The sequence below is a fragment of the Coregonus lavaretus genome (assembly GCF_964263955.1).
Source record: "Coregonus lavaretus genome assembly, chromosome: 20".
NCBI classification, from domain to species: Eukaryota; Metazoa; Chordata; class Actinopteri; order Salmoniformes; family Salmonidae; genus Coregonus; species Coregonus lavaretus.
The window spans coordinates 44443584-44465119 of record NC_140007.1 but is presented as its reverse complement, the minus strand read 5'-3'; the positions used below and the strand labels follow the sequence as shown (position 1 = coordinate 44465119).

Below are 21536 nucleotides of genomic sequence, written 5' to 3'. Positions count from 1 at the left end.
CTGATGTGGTGTACTCCTCAATGCCATCGGATGAATCCCGGAACATATTCCAGTCTGTGCTAGCAAAACAGTCCTGTGGCTTAGCATCTGCGTCATCTGACCAGTTCCGTATTGAGTGAGTCACTGGTACTTCCTGCTTTAGTTTTTGCATAGACTGACCAGGTGAATCCAGGTGAAAGCTATGATCCCTTATTGATGTCACTTCTTAAATCCACTTCAATCAATGTAGTTGAAGTGGAGGAGACAGGTTAAATAATAATTGAGACATGGATTGTGTATGCAAGCTATTCAGAGGGTGAATGGGCAAGACAAAATATTTAAGTGCCTTTTAACGGGTTATGATAGTAGGTGCCAGGCGCACCGGTTTGAGTGTGTGAAGAACTGCAGCGCTGTTGGCTTTTTCACGCTCAACAGTTTCCTGTGTGTATCAAGAATGGTCCACCACCAAAAGGACATCCAGCCAACTTGACACAACTGTAGGAGTCAACATGCGCCAGCATCCCCGTGGATCCCTTTCGACACCTTGTAGAGTCCATGCCCCGACAAAAAAACTCAATGTTAGGTAGGTGTTCCTAATGTTTTGTACATTCAGTGAATATGCTCTTCCACAGACCTTTAAACCTAATATTGCGTTGGTAATTAATGGGTGGGGTCATTTTTTTTTGCTTTTGCTGTTCTCCAAATAGTATTTTAGAGTTTTTAAATTGTGTAGAAATGCAGTAAATTAACTTAAACTTCCCAAAAATGTCCCCCTCCCCCCACTTCGCCGTATCCTAGGTTTAGCTGAACTGACCCCACCGTGGCACAGACTAGTATCCAGCTATATTTTTCTTCCCAAGATTAGATAATGACAGACTGTTCATAAAAAAAAAAATTCCGAAGCATATTTACTTTTGCTACATAGGCGTTTTATATTTGTAACCACATCACACTTTTCTTATCTGAAGTTGTGTTATCATCTGTGTTCCAAATGACACTCTGTTCCCTATATAGTGCACTACTTTTGACCAGAGGCATATGGGCCCTGTCAAAAGTAGTGCACTATATTGGGGATAGGGGTGCCATTTGGGACTCTCCGATTGCATGATATTGTGTGCTAAAGGAGGGCATGGCATGACATGGTCAATTGGCTGTGGATTGGGTCCTGGTGTACAGGGATAACTGTATATAAGGTCTTGGTTCTCCTACTCTAACTACACTCGCTCAGTCCAAGAAGAACCAGAAGCAACCATGATGAAGTGGGCTGTCGTCCTGTGTGCCCTAGTGGCCCTCTCCGAGTCTATTAAGTAAGTCCTGTGCTTTTTCTTCTTTATTTTATTTTATTTTCTGTCTGCATATTCTGTTTATTGTTGTCAGCACCGTGTCAAATTCCTGGTACATGTAATTGGCGAATAAAGGTGATTTAGATTGTGACTGTGTGTTTTCAGGATCTCTCTGATCAAGGGGAAGACTGCCAGAGAGACCCTGATGGAGAAAGGTATATGGGAGGAGACTAGGCAGAAGTTCCCCTCCAACCCTATGGCCAAGTTCTACCAGACCGGTGATGAGGCTATGACCAACGACGCTGACGTAAGGCAGAGACAGAACCAGTATGGCGATACACTGAATTAGCCTGGTGACTGGTCCCAGATCTGTTTTTTTTGCTATATAGCTAATGACCATGGGAGTTGTCTAGACAGCACAAACAGACCTGGGACCAGGCTGGTCTATAGGCTATATGATTGTTGTTTCAAAAAAATGTAATTACATGTTGGATATTGTGACTGCATAGTTTGAACCCATTGGCTCTACAGTTTGTGTTCATGTCTTGCTTAAATTAAATGTACACTGGCGTGATCAAATTAATTATGAGCTTAGAGTTGAGCATATAGCCATGCTTCCTTGACATGTAACCAGCTACATAGTTAGACAAATGCCTGTTTCTTCATAGTACTCTGCAATGTTCACTTGTGTGACCCTGACTCACAGTGCATCTCTGTTTCAACGTCTCTCCGCAGTTGTCCTACTACGGCGTGATCTCCATTGGAACCCCTCCTCAGTCCTTCAAGGTCATCTTTGACACTGGCTCCTCCAACCTGTGGGTTCCCTCCGTCTCCTGCTCCAGCCAGGCCTGCCGTGAGTATATTGTATGGGGTCTGGAGAATACCGTTGGCAGTGGAGAATAGCTATATTTCAAATGGTTTCTAAGTATTCTCTTGTGACGGTACCTAGCCAGAGAATGGGAGACTTGGTTGTGGGTTGAGGTTAGGGGCTGAGGGAAGCACCTTGAGGTTTACTGCATAAGGAGGTTGGTTCAACACAACGAAACAATAGAACAGGATGAATGTATTTTTATATTGTCCCCTTCAGGGTGTGGATTGTAGAGAATAGCTCAAAGTTTTAAATACCAATGAATAAAATGAATGTTCAGTTTTGCAATGGCACGGTGTGTACTTGGTCTGTAATGAAGATGTTTATGTTTTGAATAGAGAACCATGCCAAATTCAACCCTGCACAGTCCACCACCTTCTCGTGGGCCAACCAGCCTGTTTCCATTCAGTACGGAACTGGCAGCATGACTGGACAGCTGGCATACGACACTGTTTCGGTATGTAAATGTAGCTAGCTACACATTATTGTGATACACGTTCCATTGACACTTTCAATTACAACATACCTGTACATTACATACAATACAAATAATCTTCCACTCAGCACCCGCCCTCCCCTAGCACTCCCATCTTATAACATCACATGCTAAAAAAAATACACACATATATTAGTAACTGACTCCAGTATAGTCAAATATAATTACTATTTTGGGTACACTCAATATGGCCACCGGTCCACAATGGGAAAATCCTGTTCTAGTAATTCTATTTCTATGGTGCCCAGTGACTGATGCCTGCTGTTCTGTGTTTCCAGGTGGGAGGTATCTCTGTGACTAAGCAGATCTTCGCTGCCAGTCAGACCGAGGCCCCCTTCATGGCCATCATGGTTGCCGACGGTATCCTGGGCCTGGCTTTCCCCAACCTGGCAGCCTCTGGGGCCACACCCGTCTTTGACAACATGATGACCCAGGGCCTGGTGTCCCAGAACCTCTTCTCTGTCTACCTGAGCAGGTAACATAGTAACTGTACAAATACACCTGGATGGGAGGTGGCATTTTCTCATAGTTGTGATATTAATAAATAAGAATGTACCAGTGAATTGATATTAAATACAATTATACAACTGCTTAAAATTTTCTTTGAAGGAAAGGTGACATCCATTTCAAAATGCGTTGATGATTAAACAACCTTGTTGACCTTTTCTCCTCCTCCTCCAATAGAAACTCAGCAGAGGGTAGCGTGGTGTCCTTCGGTGACATCGAGTCTAACTACTACACCGGACAGATCACATGGATCCCCCTGTCCTCCGAGACCTACTGGCAGATAAACATGGACAGGTAGGTACACTAGTCCACACAGAGCCTATATCCTGGTCCATATTCATACCAAGATGAATGTCTATATATCCCCTTTACTCTACACAGAGCACTATGTCCCTGTCCAACATGTTATCAACTTTAGTATCATCCTTTCATGCCATTACCCAGAACACATTGGGGCAGTACATAAAATGAATATACCTACTTCCAGTCTGGAGCCTATGACTAAATCTTGCTGTGCACGTAGTTCAAGTTCAAGTTTATTTGCTCACAACAACAACAAAAAAAACAACAGGTAAACTCAGCAAGTATTTTTCCTTCCAGTGTTACCATCAACGGCAACACAGTGGCTTGCAATGGTGGCTGTCAGGCTATCATAGATACTGGTACCTCCCAGATCGTCGGGCCAACCACTGAAATCAAAAACATAAACAGCTGGCTCGGAGCCACCGCTGACAAGTACGGAGATGTGAGTCACACACATACACACACACGCACACACACACACACACGCACACACACACGCACTGACTGGTACAGAGATGTCCAACTAGAAGGCTTTTCACACTACTGAGCGGAACCAAACCAAGCTGCACTAAAGCTGCCTGGCCTTGTTAGTTGTTGGAACGACCGTGTTGTTGGAACGACCGTGATGTTAGAGCGACCGTGTTGTTGGAACGACCGTGCTAAAATTATTTTGGTTGGGACCGGCGTGGCAGTGTGAAAAGGGTGTACATCTGTTCTCTTGTTGTTTTTTTCCCCTCCCCTTTGATTAACCACAGAATAAAACTATAACATGTGATGTTATTATTCCTCTCCTAGGCCCTCGTGAACTGCAACAACATCCCCAACATGCCCGAGGTGACCTTCACCCTCAACGGAAACGCCTTCACCATCTCTGCCTCCGCCTACACCTCCCAGGTAGTCTACTGAAAGACATGTTGATACATACAACCTATGACCTCCCAGGTAGTCTACTGAAAGACATGTTGATACATACAACCTATGACCTCCCAGGTAGTCTACTGAAAGACATGTTGATACATACAACCTATGACCTCCCAGGTAGTCTACTGAAAGACATGTTGATACATACAACCTATCACCTCCCAGGTAGTCTACTGAAAGACGTTACATACAACCTATCTGCCTATCTGATCTTTAATGCTGATGTGTTTCGGATCAAGCTCCTTCATCAGAGCACCTGTACATCTGAGACTTGACCTTTCTTGTAGATCCTAGGAGCAAAGGGCCTCACATGCCTGATTTCCCTCCTCTTTCTCTCTCTGTCTCCATCTCTGTCTTTCTCTCTCTCTCTCTCTCTCTGTCTCTCTCTCTCTCTCTCTCTCTCTCTCCAACGGCTGCAGGACTGGCTCTCCAACAGCTGCAGGACTGGTTTTGGTAACGGTGGAACTCAGCAGCTTTGGATCCTTGGAGATGTCTTCATCAGGCAGTACTATGCCATCTTTGACAGGCAGAACAACAGTGTCGGCCTGGCCCAGGCCACGTAAGATATCCACTGAGAGAGAAGTCTGGATCGAATCGAAGTCTTCCAGTTATGAGAAGTAATATGTTGTGTATGTGATTGCAGCACTAAAATCGGCATGGTTGGGGAAATGCTGTAGATTGTGAAATGTGCACAGCTGCCAATGAATAAAACACATTTTAGCATGGCAAATAAACAGAGTGTTTGGTTGTCTATAGCTCTTTCTCCCTGAAGTGAAACTATCCTCTTGTGGAACCTCTTAATGTAAGAAAAATAATAGAATACTGTAGAATATGGACCTGAACATGGTGGAGGCAGATAGGCCTAGAGCCATAGATAACCATCTCTTATAGGACTCTGGGTAGGGGAACTCTCTGTCTGTAAGGTTTTCTCCAGAGGAAAGTGACTGATAAGGACATGGTGATCGGATGCCAGATAACCTGATGTCCAGATAGATACTGTATCTCACTCTGGTTCTGGTGCTGTCAATCTATCTCAGCCTGTCAATAGAGCCAGCTTGTTGAAAGACAGTCTGATATCAAATCCTGGTGCAGCGGAGTCATCCTTTATTTGTATGGTTTATAAGTAAACTATTATATAGATATAAATCAATCACCTTAAAGCTAGAATCTGCATTTGAAACAAAGTGGTCACCCCACCTCTGTTTTGGTAAAAAAGCTGAGGGATTGGCCTAGAGAAATGTAACCACTAAAATTCCTAGACAAAGCTATGGATGCAAGGACTGACCATCCATGATATCAACATGATAGTTCTATGCCTAGATTCAATCAAATCAAGCGTCAACCGGCGATAGCCGACTCCCGCATAGCTGATGTTTTGGCGGTGTCGGAACTGCGTTGGAGCTGTCAAATCGGTGAGCAGCTGCTCTTGCGATCGTCACGCAGGCACACCCGTCCCACTCCTGTTAGAAGTTCAGAACGAGAATATGTAGGCTATACAGAAATAATGACGCTCAAATTGAAAATCATTCAATGAAATAATGAGGATTTCTAAATCAGCCAAATCGAGATGTAGATTACATCTCACATTCCAGTATTTGAACTTGTAAACAAGGCTGCGTGGGGTATCTATTATTGCGACTCTGTGCAGCCAATAGCAGTGTCCGCTTTAGGTATAGTGCCCAGAGCCGCTTGTGGATTTGACAACTAACGCAGTTCCACCTCAGACACTGCAAAAACAACCGCTCTGCAGATATCGGCTAAAGCGGATCTGATTGAATAGAGCCCTAAACAAGGTTGAGGCTATGCAGTGTTTATTTACAAACATTGGAGTAAAAAAAGCTTATATTTTGGGTTCTGATGGGGTACGACAGTTGAACTAAGGTAATGAGGCATTTATAAGTTATATTCTTCAAGAATCAATGGGTATATATATAACAAAAATGTATGCAGCAACTAAGGATTCTGGCTTTAAAACACAGTTTTCGTACTTAATTATCCACATTGAAGCAAGATACAGATAGCCTGGTCATGACAACATATCAAGAGATACAGATATGTAATGTCCGGTTCAGCGTCGGTTGCTAGCCAGTGTGGAGTAGACCACCGTCCCAGCAGGCTCTCTGTGTGGGTCGGGGTCATGACCTCTGGGGCTGCGGAGTGTCTGTAGGTTAGCATACAGCTCTGTGGTACGGTTCTCATGAGGCTTGAAGTCCACTGTGGTGTAGACGACACTGCTCTCCTCCTGAGGGACATCCTGCCGGAGACATACATATTACATATTATTTGGTAACACTTTACATTAAAAAGAGGCCCAGCGCATTTAAAATTCAGTTTTTCATGTGTTTTCATATTGTACAACAGCTGATGAAACTAACACTGTAAAAGTGGAAACAGATTTGATCAGTGCTATTTCCTGATAGTTGCTGGTTGAAAGTACAATCTACACAGAACAGGACCTAATCAGCAGGTTTGCATGGGCGGGCGTGTCGGCTTTCCATGGTGACATAAACACGCGGTAACTTGATTAATAGACCAATAAAAGAGAGTTCCAAACCGCTCTGCCAATAACAGCTAGTATTTGATTTCCCCTCCCCACTCAGACCACTCACAGAAAGTCTTAGAAAAATTCTTGTTTGAGAAATAGTTTTGTTGCTAAAAAGCTATTTTTGCACAATTTAATGGAAACCTATTACAGTAAGGTACTTAATTGTGGTGGGGTTGGAAAGTAATAAAGGGGAATATATTTCAAAAAAGGATATGTATATATATATGTATGTGTATATGTATGTATATATAAAAAAAAAACAATGGGGGATTGGAAGTGATGCAGACAATTACATTGATGGAAGTTACAATCTAGCTGCAATATGAAACCTGATCTACCCCCTTAAAAATAAAAAGATACTAAAATTGTTGCCCAGAAATGATTTGATATTGAGATAAAAAACGGCCGCATTGGGCCTTTTAGGTATACTTCATAAGTAGCCGTACATATTTATAAGTAGTTTATAAACTGTTCATTATGGGGCACACTGCAGAAGACATCAACAGGGAAAAGACATAATGGGAACGTCAAGCTCAAACACAAATATTATTATTTGTTGTTGTTGTTGTTTTCTGGGACAAAATACATTTGACACAGAGTCACAGAGACAACGTCCAACTTTAGCACTTACTGAGAGGATGTGGGCCGCTGAGTCACTGGAAGTTGCTCCACATTTCTCTGTGAAGAAAAATACAATTACATCAATTTAACAAAGAACAGTCACAGTGAAACAATTTTCAAAAATCATTGCACCTTACTGGCTAAAGGTCATAGCCTACGCATTTGAAAAATGATTTAACATGAACAGCAATTAATGTATGGAACACTGAAAATGTGTCCTCTTACTTTTTGTGATGATTTTGTGATGAACCACAATAACGATTACTGAGCTGATAATCACCATAACGATGAAGAGTCCTGCAGCCAGTGGTAAACCAAAGCTCCAGGGAACACTAACAGGTGAATAGGACAAACATGACAAAATATTGACATAAGCATTACAACGCTCCCTGAAATATAACATTATCAACTGCGAGGAATAATTAACCAGTATGTGTGTGTGAGAGAGAGATTGCACCTGGGGCTGTCACTGTGGTCCTTGGAGAAAACAGGCCCAGAGGTGTCTGAGGAGGATGATGATGATGATGATGAGATGGAGGGTCTGATGGTTGACCTGACAGGAGGTCGAGGGGGTACAGGACCGCTACTTCGACCACTATCTAAACAGAGACGGAGTTTAATAAGCACTCATTTCAACACAGTTATTTTACAAGTTGACTTCCTCATCCTGCACAGATTTCCTTGGAGTCAACACTGATTGGATAACATACAGTATATGTATTCCAGTTTCTAATATCACAGTTCCTAGAATAGAACAGAATAACTTTATTTTTCCCCCCAGAGGAAACTTTATATAAGATTTAGTTTGATTTGTTTATGATGGTTCTTACCAATCTGGAGGTTATAGTCAGTGTAGATATGATTCACCCCAAAGGTGACAACAGCACACCTGTAGTCACCAGCGTCCACTGGCTTTAAATTCCACATCATAACGTCCATCACACCATTGTATTCTGTTGTGTATACTCTTCCCTTGTAGAAGTCGTTGACATATCCTCTGGTATTCACAACAGGAAATCCCCCAGGATACAGTTTAGAACAGAACTTCTCATAACCATTGTAGAAAGGAGGAAAGACAAATCTCAGCAGAGCTTGTCCATTCACCACCTGTTGTGCTTCTATCTCAGGGTCATCTAGCAAACAAACAAACGCTTAGAAATGACATGGCACAAAAACAGCAGATCCCCCATGTGAAAAAAATACTAGTTTACTATAGAATATTATACAGTACTTACTATAGGTTTCTAAACTGTAGTATACTATACACTGTAGTATCCCTCGATGTGTAGTGCTTACTACAAAATGTTGTAGTATACAAAAGTATATACTACAGTATTAGCCGCAACAAAAAAACACTGTACTGAATACTACAGTAATGTCCGCAAAAACACTGCACTAACTTTGCCCGGTCTCCCCACGGCTCTGCAAACTTCGGAGGCTCTGTTTACACACGTCTTCCGGCACTACGGGGTACCAGAGGATATAGTGTCTGACCAGGGTCCCCAGTTCACCTCCAAGGTCAGGAAGGCGTTCATGGAACGTCTGGAGGTCTCGGCCAGCCTGACCTCTGGGTTCCACCCCGAGAGTAATTGGCAGGTGGAACGGGTAAATCAGGACGTGGGTAGGTTCCTGCGGTCCTACTGCCAGGACCAGCCGGTGTTCTTGCCATGGGACGAATATGCCCAGAACTCTCTCCGCCACTCCTCCACTAACCTAACGCCTTTCCAGTATATTCTAGGTTACCAACCGGTTCTGGCACGTGGCACCAGAGACAGACCGAGGCTCCTGTGGTGGATGACTGGTTTCGGCTCGCGGAGGAGACGTGGAATGCTGCCCACGTTCACCTCCAACGCGCCGTGCGTCGTCAGAAGGCCACCGCTGACCGCCACCGCAGTGAGGCCCCAGTCTTTGAGCTGCGCGTCGGGGGGGGGGGGGGGGGGTTTCGGCATTCGGCGTCACGGGTTTACTAGCTACTGCCGATCCATTTATCATCACTCCATTTGTCTTGTCTTCAATCACACACATTTCTAAAAACCTGGTTTTCATGGGGTATTGTGTGTAGATTGATGAGGAAAAACATTTATTGAATCAATTTTAGAATAAGGCTATATAACGTAACAAAATGAGGAAAAAGCCAAGGGGTCTTTATACTTTCCGAATGCCCTGTACCCTGCCCATTCCCCTCCCCCATATCTCATTTTGTGCCACCCATAAGTGAGAAACCTACATGCCAAGTATAGACGATATTGTGTTGCCGACACCTTATAGAAAAGAGCAGAAGCTCTGAGCAGAATCCATTCAGACCAAGTCCTACCTACAGGTTATGGAACATGTGCTCTTTTAAGCCTTTTTTACATTGGCAGTTTGAAGTGACTCAAATCCAAATTTCTGTCATATCTGATTCAAATCTGTTCTTTTCCCTGCAGTCTGAACAGCCAAAAAGCACATGGAATCTGATATTTCAAGACACATTTCAAACCACCGTCCCAAAGTGCCTTCAGAAAGGATTCACACCCTTCGACCTATTCCACATTGTTGTTTTACAGCCTGAATTCAAAATGGATTAAATATATTTTTTTCCCTCACCCATCTACACGCAAATACCCCATAATTGATTACAGCTGTGAGTGAGTCTTTCTGGTTAAATCTCTAAGAGCTTTGCACACCTGGAACGTACAATATTTGCCCATTATTATGATCAAAATTCTTCCAAGCTCTGTCAAATTGGTTGTTGATCACTGCTAGACAACCATTTCAAAGTCTTGACAGAGATTTTCAAGCAGATTTTAAATCACAACTGTTTTAGGTTATTATCCTGCTGAAAGGTGAATTGTTCTCCCAGTGTCTGGTGGAAAGCAGAGTGAACCAGGTTTTCTTCTAGGATTGTGTCAGTGCTTAGCTCTATTACGTAATTTTTTTTAATCCTGAAAAACTTCCTAGTCCTTGCCGATGACAAGCATACCCATAACATGACGCAGCCACCACCATGCTTGAAAATATTTAGTGGTACTCAGTGATGTGTTGTGTTGGATTTTCCCCAAACATAAAGTTCATTTCTTTGCCACATTTCTTGCAGTTTTACTTCGGTGCCTTGTTGCAAACAGGATGCATGTTTTGGAATAATTTTATTCTGTACAGGCTTCCTTCTTATCACTCTGTCATTTAGGTTAGTATTGTGGATTAACTACAATGTTGTTGATCCATCCTCAGTTTTCTCTTACCACAGCCATTAAACTCTGTAACTGTTTTGTGGTCCTCTGTAGCTCAATTGGTAGAGCATGGCGCTTGTAACGCCAGGGTAGTGGGTTCGATCCCCGGGACCACCCATACGTAAAAATGTATGCACACATGACTGTAAGTCGCTTTGGATAAAAGCGTCTGCTAAATGGCATATTATTATTATTTTTAAAGTCACCATTGGCCTCATGGTGAAATCCCTGAGCGGTTTCCTTTCTCTCCGGCAACTGAGTTAGGAAGGACGCCTGTATCTTTGTAGTGACTGGGTGTGTTGATACACCATCCAAAGTGTAATTAATAACTTCACCATGCTCAAATGGATATTCAATGTCTGCTTTTTAATTTTTACCCATCTACCAATAGGTGCCCTTCTTTGCGAGGCATTGGAAAACCTCCCTGGTCTTTGTGGTTGAATCTGTGTTTGAAGGACCTTAGAGCTAATTGTATGTGTGGGGTACAGAGATGAGGTAGTCATTCAAAAATAATCTTAAATACTATTATTGCATACAGAGTGAGTCCATGCAATTTATTATGTGACTGAAGCACATTTTTACTCCTGAACTTATTTAGGCTTGCCATTACAAAAGGGGTTGGATACTTATTGACTCAAGACATTTCAGCTTTTCATTTTAAATTAATCTGTAAACATTTCTAAAAACATAATTCCACTGACATTATGGGGTATTGCGTGTAGGCCAGTGACACAAAATCTCAATTGAATCCATTTTAAATTCAGGCTGTAACACAACAAAATGTGGAAAAAGTCAAGGGGTGTGAATACTTTTTGAAGGCGCTGTACCTAGCTAGCTAGTTGACTGCCTGGGCTAGCCAAAAATAACTATTTTTGAAAGTTGGATTATCTTGTCCTTTCAGGCTTTAACATTGTCCTTACACTATGATTTTGAACATGTAAAGCAACTGGGAAATGTCCATGACAGGCATTGTTGTCACCTTAAGTTGCTACGTACCTTCTGAGTGATAGGAAGCACGAGCACCAATGAGCCTACACCAAAGACCCCCTGGACACACACACACACACCAGTCGTTACTATGACAATTAGCATAGCCATGTCAGCAAATGACTGCTGTCTGAACACACACATCCGATTTGGCCACTTGTAACATGCTGTTTGGACAGTCAGTAGTCCAAAACAGATTTGACCAAACTGAGATGAGCATTAAGGCCTGAAGTGGGAACAAGGCTTTAGTATTTCTCCAGTAGGTTTCCTGAAGGAGAAAAGCCTCCACTTCTATGACAAAAAATAATAAAAGTAAAACACTACAGTAAATACTACAGTCCGCAAAAAAACACTACAGTGAATACTATATTATTATTATTATTATTATACTATATTATTTATACTATTGCAAACATCTCAAACGAGACAAACCTGGATAAAATCTCACCTAATAGAAGAAGCAAGAGAAAGGTAATCTTCATCTTCAGTGAAATATTCACTGAGGCAGCTGACCCGTACATCCTACTCACCAAAAAAGGGAGTGAAGTGGACAGCTGTTTGACTGCATTGTTTCCGAGACCAGCCTTGTGATTCACTTCCTTCATTTGGGGGGGGGGGGGGGGGGGGGTGGCTCTAACTTGCAATTACAAGTTTTCAGAACACTCATTATTGGCTTAGAGAATGAGGATGACGGGTTGTACTGTTGTCATGGTACCAGCTCAGGTATCACGGTTTCAAGTAGTATAATAATACCTCTAGCTGTTAGAGCATTGGGTCAGCAAGGTCGCCGGTTCGAATCCTCGAGTTAACTAGGTGAAACATATGTGGATGTGCCCTTGAGCAAGGCACTTAACCCCAATTGCTCATGTAAATCGCTCTGGATAAGAGCATCTGCTAAATGACTAATATGTAAAATGTAATGATTTATTTGGCATCAGCTTTTAGCTTATTCAGCGATTTTCATTCAAGCAAATCATGGAACAAAATGCTTCATATGCAAAAAGATATGTACATTACCAAATGATTAACCACTCCCTTTAAACTGCAAATCACAATCAACCCTGTAGTCACAGTCATCCGATCCTCCAGAGGCATAGTCTTCACACAGTCCTTTCCTATTCCAAACTAAAAAGGTCCATTGGAAGCTGTGCTTTATTCTAAAACAGAGTCATTTTAATTTCGTCTTGTTGAGGAAACCGCAGATCTTAAATCATTACAGAGGAGGGCTACATACCAAATGGCAACCTGTTCCCTATTTAGTGCACTACTTCTGATCAAGGCTCTGGTCAAAGTAGTGCACTATGTAGGGAACAGGGTGCCATTTGGGGGCGCACAATAAATCATCCAACCGTGTGTAACTCCAACCGTTCTTTAATGTGCAGCAGCCCCCATGATTAACTTAGAAGCGACGGGGTGCAATGTTTAGAATTTACAAAAGCTTCTGTTTGTATATCTACTTAACAGTGAGAGTTATTCTATTCAACACTGCCAATATGAGTGATAAGTCTACAAGCCACTAAAATCCTCTCTCGTACTGTTCCTATCATCCCAGATATCTGAAGCACGGCAGAGCTCCTAGAGTAGAGCAGTGTGTTCTAGGGGATCGACCTAGGCAAGACCCCGCCCAGATTTGACAATCTTTGATCGCATAATGAGTAGTTGTTTGGGATGATTTTACAAGATGATTTGTAGATCAACGATTCTCTGCAGTCTCGCTCAGGCCAATCGAACCCGCCGGAGGTCACTTGTCCTCGTGGTTCCACCGTGCTAGTCCTGCACTACATACTGTCATCAGGCAGCCAATAGCAGACAGGTCCGCAAACAGCCAATCACAGAGAGCCGTCCCGCCCGACAGAGGTCTCTACTCATCGGTGAAGGTGATGACATCATACTGGATGCCCTGCTGTTGTAGCTGCTCCAGCTGTTCTTGTGTGGCCTCTGTATAAACCGTCTGGGTCTGCTGCAAGGCTGCATCTGCTACCGCTGGAACACACACACACACACACACACACACACACACAGAGAGACAGAGACAGAGAGAGAGAGAGACAGAGAGAGAGAGAGACAGAGAGAGAGAGAGAGACAGAGAGAGCGAGACAGAGAGAGAGAGAGACAGAGAGACAGAGAGAGAGAGAGAGAGACAGAGACAGAGACAGAGACAGAGAGAGAGAGAGAGAGAGAGAGAGAGAGAGAGAGAGAGAGAGAGAGAGAGAGAGAGAGAGAGAGAGAGAGAGAGAGAGAGAGAGAGAGAGAGAGAGAGAGAGAGAGAGAGAGAGACAGAGAGAGACAGAGAGAAAGACAGAGAGAGACAGAGAGAAAGACAGAGAGAGACAGAAGGTAGTGTTAACCAACTGACAAGAGAATAACCATTTCTCAAGGTTCTCCACCTCCAGTTCTTGAGCGCTTGTGTTCCAGCCCATCCCCTCTAAAACTACTGATTCAAATAATCAACAAATCCTGGTGTTACGTATAGAGACCATGATAACCTGAACCCGGTGTTGCTACAAGGTTGGAAGGACTGAACCAGGTGTTGCTACAAGGTTGGAAGGACTGAACCAGGTGTTACTACAGGGTTGGAAGGACTGAACCAGGTGTTGCTACAAGGTTGGAAGGAAAGCCTGCACACCCAGAAGCTGGCAGGAGTGGAGAACCGCAGCAGAATGTGTGTGAAGCAGACAGTGTAAACATACCGGTGACAGCAGAATGTGTGTGAAGCAGACAGTGTAAACATACCGGTGACAGCAGAATGTGTGTGAAGCAGACAGTGTAAACATACCGGTGACAGCAGAATGTGTGTGAAGCAGACAGTGTAAACATACCGGTGACAGCAGAATGTGTGTGAAGCAGACAGTGTAAACATACCGGTGACAGCAGAATGTTCAGCAACCTCCAGGTCCTCAGGACTGACTATCTGTTGTTCTGAACTGATGGGAAGATACTGGATCTGCCCGTCATGACTCAGGGCAATCTGCAAAGAGACAGTTTTAAAACAGTTAACAATCGAACATACGTTTTTCAAACAATAGAGTAAGCAATGCACATACAGTGAGGGAATAAAGTATTTGATCCCCTGCTGATTTTGTACGTTTGCCCACTGACAAAGACATGATCAGTCTATAATTTTAATGGTAGATTTATTTGAACAGTGAGAGACAGAATAACAACAACAAAATCCAGAAAAACGCATGTCAAAAATGTTATAAATTGATTTGCATTTTAATGAGGGAAATAAGAATTTGACCCCTCTGCAAAACATGACTTAGTACTTGGTGGCAAAACCCTTGTTGGCAATCACAGAGGTCAGACTTTTCTTGTAGTTGGCCACCAGGTTTGCACACATCTCAGGAGGGCTTTTGTTCCACTCCTCTTTGCAGATCTTCTCCAAGTCATTAAGGTTTCGAGGCTGACATTTGGCAACTCGAACCTTCAGCTCCCTCCACAGATTTTCTATGTGATTAAGGTCTGGAGACTGGCTAGGCCACTCCAGAAACTTAATGTGCTTCTTCTTGAGCCACTCCTTTGTTGCCTTGGCCGTGTGTTTTGGGTCATTGTCGTGCTGGAATACCCATCCACGACCCATTTTCAATGCCCTGGCTGAGGGAAGGAGGTTCTCACCCAAGATTTGACGGTATATGGCCCCGTCCATCGTCCCTTTGATGCGGTGAAGTTGTCCTGTCCCCTTAGCAGAAAAACACCCCCAAAGCATAATGTTTCCACCTCCATGTTTGACGGTGGGGATGGTGTTCTTGGGGTCATAGGCAGCCTTCCTCCTCCTCCAAACACGGCAAGTTGAGTTGATGCCAAAGAGCTCGGTTTTGGTCTCATCTGACTACAACACTTTCACCCAGTTCTCCTCTGAATCATTCAGATGTTCATTGGCAAACTTCAGACGGGCCTGTATATGTGCTTTCTTGAGCAGGGGGACCTTGCGGGTGCTGCAGGATTTCAGTCCTTCACGGCGTAGTGGGTTACCAATTGTTTTCTTGGTGACTATGGTCCCAGCTGCCTTGAGATCATTGACAAGATCCTCCCGTGTAGTTCTGGGCTGATTCCTCACCGTTCTCATGATCATTGCAACTCCACGAGGCGAGATCTTGCATGGAGCCCCAGGCCCCAGGGATATTGACAGTTATTTTGTGTTTCTTCCATTTGCGAATAATCGCACCAACTGTTGTCACCTTCTCACCAAGCTGCTTGGCGATGGTCTTGTAGCCCATTCCAGCCTTGTGTAGGTCTACAATCTTGTCCCTGACATCCTTGGAGAGCTCTTTGGTCTTGGCCATGGTGGAGAGTTTGGAATCTGATTGATTGATTGCTTCTGTGGACAGGTGTCTTTTATACAGGTAACACGCTGAGATTAGGAGCACTCCCTTTAAGAGTGTGCTCCTAATCTCAGCTCGTTACCTGTATAAAAGACACCTGGGAGCCAGAAATCTTTCTGATTGAGAGGGGGTCAAATACTTATTTCCCTCATTAAAATGCAAATCAATTAAATAAAAAAATATTTATATATTTATATTTATATATATATATATATATATATATATATATATATATATATATATATATATATATATATATATATATATATATATATATATATATATATATATATATATATATATATATAAATGTATATGTGTTTTTCAGGATTTTTTGTTGTTATTCTGTCTCTCACTGTTCAAATAAACCTACCATTAAAATTATAGACTGATCATTTCTTTGTCAGTGGGCAAACGTACAAAATCAGCAGGGGATCAAATACTTTTTTCCCTCACTGTACAGTATACAAGTATTCAGACCCCTTGACTTTTCCACATTTTGTTACGTTATTCTGAAATTGATTAAATCATTTTTTTCACTCAACAATCTACACACAATACCACATAAATGACAAAGCAAAAACAGTTTTTAGAAATGTAAAAAATAAAAATAAAAATTACATTTACATAACTATTCAGACCCTTTACTCAGTACTTTGTTGAAGCACCTTTGGCAGCGATTACAGCCTCGAGTCTTCTTGGGTATGACGCTACAAGCTTGGCACACCTGTATTTGGGGAGTGTCTCCCATTCTTCTCTGCAGATCCTCTCAAGCTCTGTCAGGTTGGATGGGGAGCGTTGCTGCACAGCTATTTTCAGGTCTCTCCAGAGATGTTCGATCGGGTTCAAGTCTGGGCTCTGGCTGAGCCAGTCCCGACGCCACTCCTGCGTTGTCTTGGCTGTGTGCTTAGGGTCGTTGTCCTGTTGGAAGGTGTACCTTCGCCCCAGTCTGAGGTCCTGAGCGCTCTGGAGCAGCTTTTCATCATGGAGTTTGCAACGCCAGGGTTGTGGGTTCGATTCCCACGGGGGGCCAGTATGAAAATGTATGCACTCACTAACTTTAAGTCGCTCTGGATAAGAGCGTCTGCTAAATGACTAAAATGTAATGTAAATGTAAGAATCTCTCTGTACTTTGTTCCGCAAATAATTTTTCCCTCGATCCTGACTAGTCTCCCAGTGCCTGCCGCTGAAAAACATCCCCACAGCATGATTCTGCCACCACCATGCTTCACCTTAGGGATGGTGCCAGGTTTCCTCCAGATGTGACGGTTGGCATTCAGGCCAAATCCTGTCTCGGAGCTCAACCGACAATTCCTTTGACCGCATGGCTTGGTTTTTGCTCTGACATGCACTGTCAACTGTGGGACTTTATATAGACAGGTGTGTGCCTTTCCAAATCATGTCCAATCAACTGAAATTACCACAGGTGGACTCAAATCAAGTTCTAGAAACATCTCAAGGATGATCAATGGAAACAGGATGCATTTGAACTCAATTTCGAGTCTCATAGCAAAAGGTCTGAATACTTATGTAAATAAGGTAGGTAGGTATTTGTTTTTGTTTTTTTAACACATTTGCAAAAATGTCTAAAAACCTGTTTTCACTTTGTCGTTATGGGGTATTGTGTGTAGATTGATGAGGATTTTATTTTAATTCATTTTAAAATAAGGCTGTAACGTAACATGGGAAAAAGTCAAGGGGTCTGAATACTTTCCGAATGCACTGTATAGATTCCATAGATAATTATACTAAAATACAGTTTTATTCTGGATTGAGTAATTTTGGGATTGAATTTTTTTGGGTGATGGAGTGTTTTTGGGGTCCTCTCTCTCTCACCTGTTGCTCCTGCAGGAAGGCCCCATCATGCTCATACTGGATGATCTGGCCATCTGACATCTGGATGTGGTTCCCGTCTGCTAGCACCACGTACTCCTGAGGAATGAAGTGTTGGACTCCATCCTGAGAGATGATATACTGGACCTGGGAGGGTGAGGGAGGACAATTAGACCTGGGAGGGTGAAGCAGGACAATTAGACCTGGGAGGGTGAAGCAGGACAATTAGACCTGGGAGGGTGAAGCAGGACAATTACACCTGGGAGGGTGAAGCAGGACAATTAGACCTGGGAGGGTGAAGCAGGACAATTAGTCATGGGAGGGTGAAGCAGGACAATTACACCTGGGAGGGTGAAGCAGGACAATTAGACCTGGGAGGGTGAAGCAGGACAATTAGACCTGGGAGGGTGAAGCAGGAGAATTAGACCTGGGAGGGTGAAGCAGGACAATTAGACCTGGGAGGGTGAAGTAGGACAATTAGACCTGGGAGGGTGAAGCAGGAGAATTACATCGTCACTGTCTGTCCCGTCTATCATACTGTTAAAGTGCATTCGTAAAGTATTCAGACCCTTTTACTTTTTCCACATTTTGTTAAGTTACAGCCGTATTCTAAAATGGATTAAAAAATAAAATAATCCTCATCAATCTACACACAATACCACATAATAAACAGGATGCACCTGAGCTCAATTTCGAGTCTCATAGCAAAGGGTCTGAATACTTTCGTAAATAAAGGTATGTTTTTTATTTTTAATACATTTGCAAACATTTCTAAAAACCTGTTTTTGCTTTGTCATTTTGGGGTATTGTGTGCAGATTGATGAGGATTTATGGTTTTAATCCATTTTAGAATAAGGCTGTAACGTAACAAAATGTGGAAAAAGTCAAGGGGGTCTGAATACTTTCCGAATGGACTGTAAGTAGTCGTATCTAGTTCCATCTGTAAAGGAATAGACGTATGTACGTATCTAGCAGAGGAGGCTGGTGGGTGGAGGTAGAGGAGGACGGCCTCGTCGTAATGGCTGGAATGGAAAGGTATGGAACACCATGGAAACCATGGAACACCATGTGCCCGTCCTCCTATACCTCCACCTCTGGTATCTCGCTATAGCTCCATCTACAGCAGGGCTGTCAAACATCCAGCCCGCCAGGGGGGTCCAATCTGGCCCGCGGTTGGGTTTGAGTAAAAAAATGTAATAAAGAAAAACATTTGGGGATTTTGAACTCAATAAACTAAAAAAATGACTAAAACCAAATCAAAACTGTTTAAAAATGATAATGGATCTACACATTCATACAGTTTATTGACTGTGTCCAGCTCGATAATAATAACCGAAATGAAAGCTAGACAGTCAGGGAACATTGAAAATACCAAAGGACTGGATAGATGACTTTTTAGCAAATTTTGGCCGCGAGGAAATATAACCGATTTTCAGTGCGGCCTCCTGGACCTCGTTGAAGACCGAATGTGCCCCCCCCCCCCCAAAATGAGTTTGACACCCCTGATCTTCAGTCACCTGGTTGTCTCCTGTCATGTACTGTAACGTCTGTCCGTCCACTGTGGTGATCTGCTGGATGTAAGTGGCCTCCACTTGGTCTTCCAGGCCTTGTTCCTGGGACACTACGATGTGGTCCTGACCCAAGCCTTGTTCCTGGGACACTATGATGTGGTCCTGACCCAAGCCTTGTTCCTGGGAAACTACGATGTGGTCCTGACCCAGGCCTTGTTCCTGGGACACTACGATGTGGTCCTGACCCAAGGCCTGTTGTAGCTGCTCTGGAGTGATGGTCTGTCCTGCCTGCAGAGCTGCTGGAGACACACAAGGACAGAGACAGGTCAGACAATGGGCTAATGCCTACCATACAACAACATTCATGTTAGCATTTCAAACCACCTTTGGGGGGAGCTTGTGTATTGCCCTAGAGGTGTGTGTACAGTATATAAACTGTGTCAGATGGTATGGATGGAGATGGACTTATTCAACCAGTGAAATGATCAGTGTATGCGTGCTAGTGTGGAGGCTCTTGTAGTACATTTTACATTTACATTTTTAGTCATTTTGCAGACGCTCTTATCCAGAGCGACTTACAGGAGCAATTAGGGTTAAGTGCCTTGCTCGAGGGCACGTCGACAGATTTTTCACCTGGTCGGCTCGGGGATTAGAACCAGCGACCTTTCGGTTACTGGCACAACGCTCTCAACCACTAAGCTACCTGCCGCCCCGTTGTATGGTTCCTTACACTGTAGCGTGGCGAGAGCCTCCTCATCACTGTTAACTATGACGGTCTGCTGGGAGCCTCCTCCAGAGCGGGTCTTCTTCGTCGGAGGGTCCTGGCTGTGGAGTCGCTCCATATGGAACTTGAGGTGGCCGTTACGGTTAAACCTGATAGGGTAACATGGATATTCACAAAATCAGCCACGGAGTCACCATTCTCTACCCTTTCTGCTCCAAGTGTGCACTTGTTCACTTCCCTCGTGAATTTAAAAGGAAAGGACTGGTGTAAGAAATATGGTGGAACCTTTCTCTAGCCCAGTGGTTCCCAGACCTTTTGGAACCGTGGCACACCTTGATATAATATTCTGCGGTACACCTAAAATGTCCTTATCTGACCCATACTGCAAATCATCAATTTTCTGTAAAAACATAGTTTAAAAAAAAAAAAGATTAAGTAGGGTTTATTTGAACTATTGTCATAGTTTCTTACTCAAGATGATCAATTTGTGTGTACCCCTTTAAGAGCGTCCCGCGAAAATGCAATATAATAAACTTAATATGGGTCATTACTTTTGAACGATTTGGGCTTGAGACGAGCTGTTTTCTGCTTCGTAAAGGTCCAACCATGATGAACATAAAGCCGTGCTCTGTTTGTTTCTATGGCAGAGGCTGTGGTTCAGCTCAGCCTAAATTCAGACTTGCCTTTGCTAATGGTTCTCACAGGAAAAGTAAAATGATGCAAATGACTTTGCTGGTGATGCGCGCCCCTCAAATGATACTAATGTAACAACAGCCTCACGTGTGCCTGGCTATTCCAGGGTTGGTTTTCCTTCTATGGGCACTGGTGCTCCCAAATAAAAATGCCGCCATTTATAAGTGAGTGTTCAGATTAGGGAAAGTTTCAGGGCACACCTCATAGTTCCTCGAAGGGACATCAGTGTCATCACTGCTTTAGCCCATGTTTACACCAATCAATGCCTTTGTGTAGGGAGGACTTTGGGTTAAAGAATTTACTTTGATAGAGAATTGCTCCAGTGCACTGTATCTATCTACAATCCCTAATAAAACAAGTTTGGGTCATACCTCTGTCCACAGATCTGGCAGGTGAAGGGCTTCTCGTTGGTATGCGTCATCATGTGCCTCCTCAGGTCCTTCTTGTTCTTGGAGGCGAAGCTGCAGCTTGGACACTTGTGAGGTCTCAGGTAGGCATGCATGCCCATGTGGGTCTGGGAAAAGAATGGGACAAACCTGTGATGACATGCTTTGGAAGCAGTTGTAGGTCACTACTAGGTCAACGCTGCCATTACAGGCTGCCAACGATACATTCAACCTCATCTATGTGGTGACTGTCAAAAGTCTTCCCTCATGCCCCGTCTCCTAGCCTCCCTCGTGCCCCGTCTCCTAGCCTCCCTCGTGCCCTGTCTCCTAGCCTCCCTCGTGCCCCGT

At 43.4% G+C, this 21536-nt stretch overlaps 3 protein-coding genes across 3 annotated transcripts in view; 1 reads left to right on the top strand and 2 right to left on the bottom strand.

The window, feature by feature from the left end:
• The first annotated feature begins 1224 nt into the window (after positions 1-1224).
• LOC311147563 (pepsin A-like) lies at positions 1225-4990 on the top strand. Its single transcript, XM_084184314.1, has 9 exons — positions 1225-1286; positions 1428-1569; positions 1998-2115; positions 2469-2587; positions 2905-3101; positions 3311-3427; positions 3734-3878; positions 4232-4330; positions 4783-4990. Exons 1-9 carry the CDS (start codon positions 1231-1233, stop codon positions 4918-4920), a joined length of 1131 nt encoding a protein of 376 aa, XP_084040440.1. The 5' UTR covers positions 1225-1230; the 3' UTR covers positions 4921-4990.
• Positions 4991-5439: 449 nt separating this feature from the next.
• On the bottom strand, positions 5440-12030 carry LOC311147542 (uncharacterized protein). The gene is made up of 6 exons (XM_084184291.1): positions 11729-12030; positions 8354-8656; positions 7981-8122; positions 7749-7855; positions 7534-7580; positions 5440-6611 (listed from the first exon to the last, which is right to left on the bottom strand). Exons 2-6 carry the CDS (start codon positions 8460-8462, stop codon positions 6426-6428), a joined length of 591 nt encoding a protein of 196 aa, XP_084040417.1. The 5' UTR covers positions 8463-8656; positions 11729-12030; the 3' UTR covers positions 5440-6425.
• A 599-nt stretch (positions 12031-12629) lies between these two features.
• The window catches only part of znf335 (zinc finger protein 335), a 45057-nt gene continuing 36150 nt past the window's right edge, over positions 12630-21536 (bottom strand). The window contains exons 25-30 of the mRNA XM_084184931.1: positions 21174-21316; positions 20116-20258; positions 19392-19684; positions 17878-18021; positions 14582-14687; positions 12630-13702 (exon numbers count right to left, since the gene is read on the bottom strand). Of these exons, the coding sequence (XP_084041057.1) occupies positions 13581-13702; positions 14582-14687; positions 17878-18021; positions 19392-19684; positions 20116-20258; positions 21174-21316 (951 nt within the window). The 3' untranslated portion in view covers positions 12630-13580. The remainder of the gene's footprint in view (positions 13703-14581; positions 14688-17877; positions 18022-19391; positions 19685-20115; positions 20259-21173; positions 21317-21536) is intronic.

Coding starts and splice junctions, on each gene's coding strand:
- LOC311147563 (XM_084184314.1), top strand. CDS start 1,231: ATGATGAAGTGGGCTGTCGTCCTGTGTGCCCTAGTGGCCCTCTCCGAG. Junction 1,570..1,997: donor CTATGACCAACGACGCTGAC/GTAAGGCAGAGA, acceptor GTCTCTCCGCAG/TTGTCCTACTACGGCGTGAT. Junction 3,428..3,733: donor TGGCAGATAAACATGGACAG/GTAGGTACACTA, acceptor TTTTCCTTCCAG/TGTTACCATCAACGGCAACA.
- LOC311147542 (XM_084184291.1), bottom strand. CDS start 8,462: ATGGACGTTATGATGTGGAATTTAAAGCCAGTGGACGCTGGTGACTAC. Junction 8,123..8,353: donor TGACTATAACCTCCAGATTG/GTAAGAACCATC, acceptor GTCTCTGTTTAG/ATAGTGGTCGAAGTAGCGGT. Junction 6,612..7,533: donor CAGCGGCCCACATCCTCTCA/GTAAGTGCTAAA, acceptor TGTCTCCGGCAG/GATGTCCCTCAGGAGGAGAG.